We start from the raw sequence: 12,126 nt of genomic DNA, 5'->3' as shown, positions 1-12,126 counted from the left end.
TGGAATAGAATAGAATAGAAGTTGTAACCTCTTAATTGATGAAAATTTAGGAAAGACAGAGAAGAAAATTTGGTTTCCTGGAACGGATTATGAGAGGTCTGAACTGATCAACGCCGCCATTAAACAGGTTAACTGTTTTGTTAAGGTTAAACCTACAAAAATTATTGAAAATGCGAAAAAAAAAAACGCGACTGTGGCGCAGTATACGCTCGTTGTCGGGAAGGTGATAGGTTCGAATCCCCACCATAATCAAAGACGTTAAAAGTGGTTCCTACTGCTGCTATTTAAGGTGTGCAACTTAAATAGTTAGAGTAGAGGGAATGCATTGGCCAAAAACACGTGCATCTCAATACCACGCACAGTTAGGACTTCCAGACAGAGTTTGTGAAATCAAAGGATTTGTTGTTAAAAGTGCATGTGATCGTATGATTATGTACAGCAATTAAGCAAGATTTGGTCTAGAGATGCACAAAAATAATATTTAGTGCATCTTGTGGTGTATCCCGTCCTCATAGGCTATCTTCAGCATAACATAAATTAGAATTTATTTAGACACCATTTTTTGTTTTTTTATTGTTTTTCTTTAAATCTAAGAATTATATCTTCTACTATTTGATTTATCACTATGATATTGATAAGCATTACTAGACATAAATGTATAAATCTATTTTATTTTGCTTTTCAAATACCTACATAAAAATCTAAACAAAAATCCTTTTAGAGATACAAAAATAAACATTACTGTACAAACAAAAGTTTTATTTATAGGAATAACATAGTATATTTTTTAGCATAAGAAAATCTGCAACAAATCATAACTGAACAATTCAAAATTTTCTAAGAATTTTCACCTTTCGATGATTTTTTTCAATTACATGTTTTGGTGAATTTGGCAAGAAACGACAAAGAAATATTAATTTACTGATTTGATTTGATTGTTATCAATGAGAAAGAGACTAAGAGATCCATTAAAGAAATATCGTGTTGTCTCAGGAATCAAGTGTCTATTAACAAAATTTTTAACTTTTAAAAGCGCCATTTTCACTGGATTCAAGCATCAAGTTTACATTATGGTTATTTTTTTTTCTACTAACAGTTTATTTTTATAACATGATTTATTTAGGTTGAAACTGTTAACATTTGGAGAATATTATTGGATCATTATCAATCAATCAACATCAATTATCTCATTGATGGAAAGGTCACTGTTTTTTTTAAACAGCTAAGCTTCTCTTTAACTAAAGTTTTTTCGTGCGTTATAGCGTTTTTCTTTTTTTTATGGATTTAAAAACTAAATGTACTATATAAAATTGTTTACAAATAGTGACTGCGCTCCAATTATCTTGGGGGGGGGGGGGGGTGTAGTTAAATAGCCTAAACCCGTCTTGAACGGACTGGGGAGGGATTGTAGGACTCGTAATTATACTGGTCCCCAAAGTTTTGTAAACATGTTTTCTCATTTATTTGGTTGAAAACGTTTTGTACGTATATCAAATAATGATTGGGTTGTACAAACTAAAGATTGAACACTTAGCCAACCCAAAAATTATTTTCATCTATAAAAGGGTAATTTTGTTTATACCCTTAATACCCCTGAAAGATACCTTTTAGGGTTGTCAATCCGAATCCGGGATCCGGAATCCGCCCAATTTTTGGCCAATTTTTTAATAGCAGATTCGGATTCTTAATTGTTAGGCTAATATTAGCGACTTGAGTTTTTTTGTCCGAATATATGTATATTTTAATTTTTAACAGTCATTTTGCGTGCTATAGGGTCTAGAAATAGAAGAAAATCTACTGTTAGAATATGAAAAAACGCAGCTTTAGATTCTGCCCAGTACCCGGTAAAATCGAATTCATTAATTTATTTTGATAAAAGCCTTTTAAAATATTGCTAGAATCCGGATCCGGAATTCGTCAAAAATAAGAAACCGGAATCCGCGGAGAATCCGTTTTATATTTGGACGGATTATTTTAAGAATCCGAATCCGGTCCAAAAATTAGACGGATTGACATCCCTAATACCTTTTAACGCTATACTATGCTGTTACCTAATATAAGAAATTTTTTTTCCTATTTTAATATTTTAGTTTTGGGATTATTCTAGGATTGAATACAGAGCCTCTAGGTGCTAGGGGCGCAACAAATTTAAATATTCTATTTTAAATTTATTTAGATATTGGTTGGAAAATATCTGGTGGACCCAAACCAAGTTTTGGAAATAGTTATGGACGACGAAAGCATGCAATACACCCTGCAGACAATCGTCCTGTTTCTCAGGTTTTTGTTTCTTTTTTTAAAAGCGAAGCTTTTCTATAATTAGGGTCGGTCCGTCCGTCCGGAACGGATACCTTTTTTTTTATTAAGGCTTGTTAGAATTGTCCTACCGATTTTAAACTTTGCATGGTGATTCCTGTAGTAGTTAGGTACGATTATGAAAGCGTAGCAACTCTATAATCATTACTAGAATGTCTGTACGTCCATTTCAAACATGTTGATTTTTTTACTTTTAAAAACAAATTTTTATGTGATCTAATTCTCCTATTGATCTGATTTTTGGTATACTGATTCCTGAGACAACAAAGTATAATATTTTAAGCGAAGCAACTCTATAATCAAATCCTAAAAATGTAAGTATGTCAATAAACATTAAACATTATCCTGTATCAAGCAGTTTTTCAACAAATTTGCTTACAATTTTGCTTCGACCATTATACATTTATATTTAGATTAGGTATTCAGTTCTGACACTATATAAGTGTTAATGTCCGAATTTATCCTACCGTTTCAGAGCTTCGCTTTTATGCATGTTGTCATCCTTGTTTTTATCGCGGCTCCTTCATTACACGGTCCATGTCAATTTTGAAAATGCGATTTTCTCAACTGCTATTAAAGTTAGATGTTTAAATTATGTTTATAATCTTATTCATAACGCTCAGTTTTTTTGCTAATCGAGGTAGTAAAACCCCAAGAACCTTCCAATTAAAACTTATTATATATGTATATTTTTTTTAGGTTCAAAGCTTCATCTCATACAGTTTACATCAAGAAGGTAAATAAGTTGATTATTTTTTTGAGTGGAACTAATCTTTATGTAAGAATTTTTAGTATGTTTGTCTGATATACTTTACCTTCTCAACCGTTTGGGTCATAGAAAGAAAACAAAGTTGCGGGTTTCTTCGCATTTTCATAGTAGCTTTTGAAAGTTTATTTTAGGTTAGGTTGGGTAAGTGTTAATAATTGCCCTGCATGGTTAGAAAATATGCCCCGCAGGGATAGAGCCCTCCGCAGGGGCTAGAAATAGGAGAAAAGCTTCTGTAAAAATGCGACGAAACCCAAAAGCTTCGTTTTCTTCCCATGATCCCACCGTTTTAAGAAAATAATGCTTTTCGTCCTTATTTTATATCCCAAAAAATCTCTAAATCGGTGTTCACATAAGATTTATCAACTCTAGGCCAGGGTGAATAATTGAGTAGCGGGTCAGCATATAATGTTACAAAGGATACACCTACAACTGTGCGCGAAGTTTACCATTCTATGATTGGCCAAAGGATTCTCACAACCAATCTCCATGTGTATCTGAATCCTAACTTTAGAGAATCAGGGCTACATACATACATAAATTTTGTCACACATTATTAAAGGGGGGAGGCGGTTGTGACACTTTTTGAAACCAAAACTAAAAGTCAAAGGAACTGAACTAAAAAAAGAGTTACAGCACTGAAATTTGGTATGGCAGTTGCTTTAAACAGGTACAATTTGGAACTGTTAAAAAACGACGGCGGAACCGCCGTTATCGCCGAATTGTTTTTTAGCGGAAAACGGCGGTAGCTTCGGTTTCTCCAACTTTTTTTCACAGTTCCACATTGTACCTCTCTAAAGCGACGGTCATTCTAAATTTGAGTGCTGTAACTCTTTTATAAATTGAATTCATGTTGTTTTGGTTTCATAAAGTGTCACAACCGCCCCCTCCCTTTAAGCTTAGCCATTTTTCATCTGATTAACAAGTAAAATAAGATAATTTCCTGCCTTTGAGATTTGTTTATTTGATATGTGTGTCTACAATTTTTATAATAGTGTATTAGAGTTTTAGTGGCTAAAGCCAATATTATTTAATATAAGAGGGGGGTGGTGGGTTAATGCAACCATCTCGTAATCAGTACATAAATGGCACTTAAAATTCGAATTTCGATCTGAAAATTTGCATGAATAATCCTTGGTAGGTCAATTTTCCCTAAATCGAACAAAAAGTTGGAAAATTAACGAATAACGGCTGGCGGCTCAGCCGTTTTGCCAATATTTGCCAATCTTAAGAGCATATTAGTCACGAAACCTCTCTCCACATAATACTTTTTCTCGCTCAAAAACCTTATCAAACGGTTCAAGCCGGTAGCTGTTGGTACTAAAAATCTAAAATATGGTTATTGCTATCATTTAACATGAATTAAACCAAAAATATGTTTTAAAAAGTTGATTCCTACGTTGTTCGATTTAGGGAAAATAGACCTACCAAGGATTACTCATGAAAAATTTCAGATCGAAATTCGAATTCTAAGTGCCATTTAATCATTGATTACCAAATGGTTGCATTAACCCTCCCCCCCCCCCCTTAGGTTGGTATGTTTATTGTTTATACATAAAGTACTCGGTTACTCTGCCTGCAGAGGTTCTTTCTAACATTATAATTTTAAAGAATACCTAAATAGACAAGATACATTTATATAATATTTGTTTTCTCGTGAAAACAAATTTCTTTGTTTTCGTATTTTTAAAACAATGTTATTGTTCTTTTGCACTTTTTGATAAACAAGGCTGCTAAGATGAATTGAATTTTTTTTATATTCTTATTTAAAAGATGTGCGTCCTTCCGTCTGTTTATTTGCATCGAAATATAATGAAAAATGAGAGATGGTGTTTATAAGACTTTGGTTACTAGTACAGTTCTTTAGTGCAATGTCCCCTTACTTCCCCAAAACAGTATAATATACAGTCCGATTATACCAGTATGATAAACAGTCAAGACAAGAGTCCCCTCCTATCTGATACCAGTATAATTTACAGTCCAATATTCTCTCTTGTGGGTTAAAATAAGGCTTCAATGAAGGTGGTGAAACAAACAGTAAATATCTAAAATTACCATCTTACTCAATACCACCGAATTTTATACATGAGGGCAACAAATCTTTAAAGAACACTCCTTGCGAGTTAAAAATAACAAAAGAATAGAAATATTTTTCATTAGAAAGTTTCTAAAAAACTGTTTTAAATTATTTTATTGAGGTAATTTCAGGTAAATCTACGTTGTTCCTTTTTAAATTAATTTTTAAGAAAATTTCAAAGATTTTTTTTGATTTCTCATAAGATTTACATAAAAATTTTAATTTTATTTTAACTATTTTATGCTGACGACTGAATAATCGCAATAAAAATTAATATTTCATCAGTGTCTTTTTAAATATTTTATAATTGATCTTATTTTATAAGATTTACTAGTGGTTGTGCCCTGGGCATCTAGGAGCTCTGTTATCATAGTGGTAGATAGTGGTAGGGTGGGGAAGAAAATAGCCTAAAACCTTCAGTTCTTGGCACCAATGTGAAGCTTCCCTAAAGCGGAAAACTCAACCGGTTCAATAGTTACGGAAATCTTAAGCTACAGACAAAAATATTAATACGTTATAAAATAGGATTTAATAGCAGCCCCTTTTCTTATTCTTCAATACCGACATGTATACATAGCACGTATGGGCCCTCAGATGTCAAAACTTTATTTTAGTGTTTGGCCAAAATGACTTAGCAATTGTATCTGTAAGTACGTCTAATAACATCCTTTGCTATTTTTAAAATCCTAGAAAATTTTTTTTGCAAGAAAATTGCATAAATTCGCAACCTTTTTTAGAACCACTACATAACTCGAGTTTTAAAACTTTTTATATAAAATCCTTTTTACAAAAAATATCAATAATTACTTAAAATTAAACCTGAAAGAAAAAAAATCTCATTACACGTGTTAATTTGCATGTTTTAGGTCTTTTTTTGAGGAAAGTATAACTTCCACATTTTTGACAATAATATATTTTTTTAACATTTCAAAGTAAAATATAATAAAACTTAAACGATTTTTCTTGAATTATCAGTTGAAAATTTCATCAAACATGCAATTTAAGTGATGAAAATTTAATAAAATCATTTTTAGAATGTTTAGAATTACCAATTTTCTACATTTAAAACAAAATGTTAACATAATTTAAAAACATTTTAACATATAACTTCAAAAATCATTAACATTTTATAAAAAGATGTTTCAAAAAATAAATCATTAAAAGGTATTAAAATGCATTTGAAATTACTTAAAATTAAAACGAGAACATCTTTTTACACTGTATTCTATGTAATAGAGTTTAAATGACATGATTAGTGAATGAAATATTTCCTAAACTCATTAAGCCTTTTTGTGACTATATTAAAAATAATTTATTTTGTTTTATATTGCTTTTTTATTCAAATATTTGACAAAATTTTCCCTACGTCAATAAAATAAAGTCAGTTTTTTACTGTTTCCAGGTTTTTCTTTATAATTATAACAATTAAATATAATATAAATCTTCATATCTTTTATTTGAATTATCATACACATTAAAATGTAAAGTATAAGCTAGAATAGCACTTTTTTCAACGAATATTTTAATGACATTATATCAAAATAATTCCTCTTAAATATCACACAACATATGATTGGGAAGTATAGCCATTTCTTGGAGGTATAATATTTACAAAAATACCATTAATTCTGTTTTTATCAGAAGTTAAAAAAATTGAACAATTCTAAAACAATGGTTGGCTGTCTAGATATTGAGTACACTAAGATTACGTCTCTGTTCTATTAAAATAACGTTGCAAAAAGAGGGGTTCTGAAAGTAATCTACCTAATTTTTTTTAAAGAACCAACAAGTACTGTCAGTATCTTTTTTCTTGTAATCTAGCAGACAATCAAATCATAACACAATTTTCATGATAAAATATTCAGGTTTCTACTTCACATTTTAAAAAATATACTGATCAATAAAATGTTCAAAATTTTACTTTGTACTAATTGACAAAATATGTTGTAATTCTTATTTTAAAGTTACATTTTTATCCCTGACAAAATCATAGACGACTTTTAAAGGCATCTTATCTAAACTTTTTGAAGAAAAACTTAAAAACGTTAATTAAGTATGAAAACTATTTTCTTCGATTTTTCTGAAGTTATTATCGCATTCTATGGGTTTTTTATTATCATTTACTTATATCGAAAGTGCCAAACATTGTACCCTAACTTATTCATTTAATAAAAAACCAGCCGTGATAGTCAGATGCTTTGGTAACATCAGACTTATCTACTCTTAATATTCCAACATTTAAAGGTTTTTGTTAACAAAAGTTGAGGTAGGTTGTGCTAAAATTCCGTAAAGGTGTGAGTTTTAAATTAAAAACAGTAGTAGAACGATAATATTCACTAAATATGTGTATTTCTTGTTGAAAAAAACTATAGACAATTTTTTTTTTTTTAAGTTAACATAAATTTTTATTGTTCTACTACTGTTTTTAACTTAAAGCTTTACAACCTTTACGGATTTTTAGCACAACCTACCTCCCCCTTTGTTAACAAAAACCTTTAAATGTTGGAATTATAAGAATAGAAGAGTCTGATGTTACAAAAGCATTTGACTATGTATACATGTCGGTACTGAAGAGTAAGAAAATGCGTAGAGAGGGAGAGTTGTACTTTGTAAACCACAAAAAGAATTAATCATTTTGCTCAAGTAAAGAAATATAACCCGGTTTGACAAAAATATTCAATATGTTCTAACAGACCTTAGTCAAATATTGATGGATCCTTTCAGAAGCTAATCTCATTAAATACCTTCCATAGAAACATCCCTTTTAGGTGAAAGCCCAGAACAAAGATCTAGAAGTGGTAGTGGCCGACCACAGAAAGAAACTTCTCAAGTTTTTAGGTACATTTTTCTTTAGTGATTAAAAAAAATGACAAAATCTTAATAGAAATAAGTAGTTATGGCTTTTTAAGTATGATCAACAGACCATTAAATTATGAATATGCACTAGGTGATTATCAGTACAGAAAATCTTCACGAAAAATCAGCTTTCTATCTTAAATGGCAGCTGAGAAAGTACATTTTCACCATAGCTTTACAGACGGACTGACGGGCAGACAAAGCTATTTAAAGACTAGCTGAAGGGATAAGACAATGGCCGATAAATTGATTTACATTACCAATGATGACATTCAAAATTACCCCTTTTGTAGATAACAATTAGTGGTTGAAACATTTGGACACTCAACAGAATCAACCAATCAAAATCCAATAAAAGTTCCCGAAGTTGTCAGGCCAAAAAATAAGAAAACGTTATCATAAAACTTTGGGGACTAGTGTAATAAATTCCCCAATGTCTCCTCCCTCCCTGGGAAGGTTGCATAGAAATTTGTTTGAATTATTTAGAAGAACCTGAGTCACAAATGGAAGAGCTGGAACTTCTCTCGAAGGCCGGAGTTGCCAGAAGACTCATGAAGAGGTATTTTAATTAGAAATAAAAGAAAAAAATCTATTACCAACTATCCTCCTATTATTCAAAATGATTTTTTGGTATGAAGCTTGAGATTAAAAAAAACTACTGAACCATTTGAGTTCATAATTTTCAGTTTTAGGCAATTGATTTTTTAGATTTTAAGTCTTGGGATAGTTTTAAACTTTTTTTCTACCCCTTCGAATACAGAGCCCCTCGATGCTAAGGGTGCAGCCGCTGTTCTAATGTATTTTATCCAGCTTTTTTATTGCTGCGCTTTTTAAGGACAATAATATTTTTTAACCTTGTTTTTATAGATATGAGGAGCTAACTGTTAGTGCTGGAGAAACCCTGGAGTCTGTCCCAACAAACCAGGTAATATTTATCTCAAGGATTTTAAGGGATAAGACGATAGGCGTTAAATTGATGTACATCTTCAATTATTATTAACAAATTTACCCCCTTTGTAGATCAAAATTATTGGTTAAAAAGTTTGGACACTTCTTGTTTGGAACCAACAAATTAAGAATTTTGTACTTTGAAAATATTATTTTGCTACTTTAAACCCAATAAAGAATTAACCCCTTTTCACTTTTATGATGATGTTGGTATCGCAGCAACTATATAGTTGTAACCCTAGGTGGATGAGTCGTATCAGAAACTGTTTGCCAGATATTTCAACCAGATTTACCCAGCTGGATTTGCCTGCCAGGTAAGTTCCTGTTTTAATTGGTTGTAAAGTTTGGACACTAGTAGTTAGGTACCGATCAAAATTAATCAAAGTACTCAAAGGTTTTGAGCCAGTGAATAATAAATTACCGGTGTAATTTAGAGATCAATGTTTCCTTCCTTTTTTCTCTCGATTTGATTAAGTTATTGGTGATAACTGGCTTAAATAAAGTTTTTTTTTTTACTGTGCCATTTTTAAAATATTTACATCTTATATTTGGAATTTTAATGTTTTCATACTTCTTGCTTTCTCGTCAATTTTATTGCCTTAAGGACTTTTAAAAAGTGTTCTCCAAAACTTTCGTGTCCCACTTTTCAAGGAAAGGGATAAGACAATGACCGATAAATTAATTTAATCTCCCAATGATTATACAAAAAATTACCCCTGTAGATAATGATTGGTTGAAACATTTGGACACTCAACTTAATGAAATATAAAAACGTTAATATAAATCATCGGGGACTAGTGTAATCAACAGCCAAATGTCCCCTGCCTCCCAGCCCACTGACTGACACAAAAATATATTTCCAATCACACTCGCCAAAAGTATTGTATTGTGTATTTTTATATTCAAAAAAAATTTCTTAAAAACTAATCCTACTTAGATTTAGAAAAAACAGCCGTTAGTTATATTAATATTAAGAATCCTTTTTTTGATATAACTTAAAAGTAATGATTTAGTACTTATTTATCAAACTTAAAATATAAAAAAAAAATGTTTTTTTGAAGAGAAAAAACGTTTAATCTTTGAATAATTGATGTAAAGGATTAATTGTAAGAGATTAGAAAGAGGGAGGATAGGAATAATTATTCTGGCATTTAAACTTGACTTGGATATCATTCTCGTAGCTTTATAGGCATGTTTCGATAAATATGACTATTAAAAGGTAAAAATAGCCTTGAACCTGCCAAGGACAATTATGAAGCTTCGTTAAAAACTGCAGTGGTAGTCAGTGTGATAACTTATTGAATTTTTTTACACACACATACACGCACATCCTGTTATTTTACTAGCTCTGCGTCTCCAGCATTTAGGGACGAATTTCTGTATTCGAAGTTGGAGATAAGAGTGCAGCCTTCCTAAACTGGAAAATTCGATTTGCTCAGTTGGCTAAAGAGATCTTAATGTACAAACAAATAAAACCCTACTACTTTATATAATAGTTTATCGGCTGCGCCCATAGCATCTACAGGCTGTGAATTTAAAATGGATGTATTGAAATCTAATCAAATTAAACAAATGTTCTTTTTTATGGTAAAATTATTTTTGAAAAAAAAATTCCTTACTCTGAAACAGAGAAGAGAGAGGAGAGGCCTCTTTAAAGGTTATAGAAATGAATCTGAGGGGTAAAGGGATAGGACAATTCAATATTAGTTATTTATCGCAACGTATTATAGACAGTTTCCCGCGGATATTAAAATGAAATAATTTAATAATAAAACCAGTTTTATCATTTTTATTTTAATATTCGTGAAAATTGTCTGTAATACGATGCAATACATGATTTTTCAGTATGGCTAAGAATCTGTTAAAATTCAGCGGATATTAATCAGTTTCATCCAATCTTAGATTTAAATCCGGTTTGACGATTACAAAGAGATTGGTAACAATTGATTATTATTTGTTTATTGGCGGAACTACAATTTTACCAACATGAATTGTCTAAATGAAGCAATCAATCAAACGGAAATATCATTTCACTATGCAAATGTAAATGTTTCCCAACCTTATAAATTAGAACAACCCAAGAAATTCTTATATTTTTACTTTACTATACTTCACTAATCTTTTTTTTTGTCAAAATATGTTTTTACTGCGATTTTTATGGAGTATTTTATAAAATTTCTACAGATTGCACTTAAAATGAATATTGCAAAATTTTCTTTTTGTTCAAATTTCTAATTAATAAAAGTAATTTCGCCGTTAGCTTTAGTAACATTACATAGAGTAGAAGAAGGATTTAAATATTAGATATATGAAATATCCGCTGGATTAGAACTGGTTCGATTTTACTATCCGTGAAAAGCTGTCTATAATACGATTCTATGCATGAGAGGATCATTTTTTTTCGCGTAATTCCGTGAAGTTTGGTGTTTGGTTGTAGTCAAATGCTCTGATTAAGTCAAAGTGTTCTTAATTGTGACCAAATGTTGTATAAACAGTTTGACTTAATAAGAGCATTTGACTACAACCTAACATCTAACTTTACATGAAGTTACATGAAAACAATCATTTTATTACTAATTACTTAAGGTAATATTATAAAAGGTTTATACTTTCTTAAACACTTTGGAGCATTTACAATAAGGGGGAGGTAGGTTGTGCTAACATTCTGTAAAGGTGTGAGTTTTAAGGCATAAAAATAGTAGTAGAATGATAATATTCACAAAATATAAATATATAAAATTTGTTGTCTATGGTTCTATTCACATTTAGTGAATATTACCGATCTACTACTGTTTTTAAGCCATAAAACTCACAATTTTACGGAATTTTAGCAAAACCTACCTCCCCCTTTGTTAAATGTTACCTCCGATCTTCTTCAAAGATAAAATACCTTCATCTAGGGGGTAGCAACCACTAGCAGCTTTATAAAACAAAACAAATGGAATCTTTGATAACATGGCCTTTGTCTGGGTGACCCTACATGGAAATATGGTGCGCCTGATAATGGAAGGTTTAATCCTATTCTTACTACCAATATCAAGATATCTTTTACGCTATGAACAAAAAAGATTAGAAAAACTTTGTCATTCAGTTCGATTAACATTGACATTTATTTTGATCATTGAAGTTATAATAGAGGGGGTAGGAGTTAAATAACTGTATG

The 12,126-nt window shown here is 30.8% G+C and overlaps 1 protein-coding gene across 1 annotated transcript in view; it reads left to right on the top strand.

The window, feature by feature from the left end:
- LOC145305753 (uncharacterized) overlaps positions 1-12,126 on the top strand; it is a 92,507-nt gene that overhangs the window by 48,735 nt on the left and 31,646 nt on the right. The window contains exons 50-57 of the mRNA XM_080147528.1: positions 51-127; positions 1,124-1,201; positions 2,177-2,280; positions 3,016-3,052; positions 7,928-7,997; positions 8,502-8,574; positions 8,883-8,940; positions 9,206-9,277. Of these exons, the coding sequence (XP_080003654.1) occupies positions 51-127; positions 1,124-1,201; positions 2,177-2,280; positions 3,016-3,052; positions 7,928-7,997; positions 8,502-8,574; positions 8,883-8,940; positions 9,206-9,277 (569 nt within the window). The remainder of the gene's footprint in view (positions 1-50; positions 128-1,123; positions 1,202-2,176; positions 2,281-3,015; positions 3,053-7,927; positions 7,998-8,501; positions 8,575-8,882; positions 8,941-9,205; positions 9,278-12,126) is intronic.

This window comes from Acartia tonsa, chromosome 14 (assembly GCF_053477335.1).
Source record: "Acartia tonsa isolate MP-2025a chromosome 14, ASM5347733v1, whole genome shotgun sequence".
Classification (NCBI taxonomy): domain Eukaryota; kingdom Metazoa; phylum Arthropoda; class Copepoda; order Calanoida; family Acartiidae; genus Acartia; species Acartia tonsa.
This window is presented reverse-complemented; position numbering and strand designations above follow the sequence as displayed.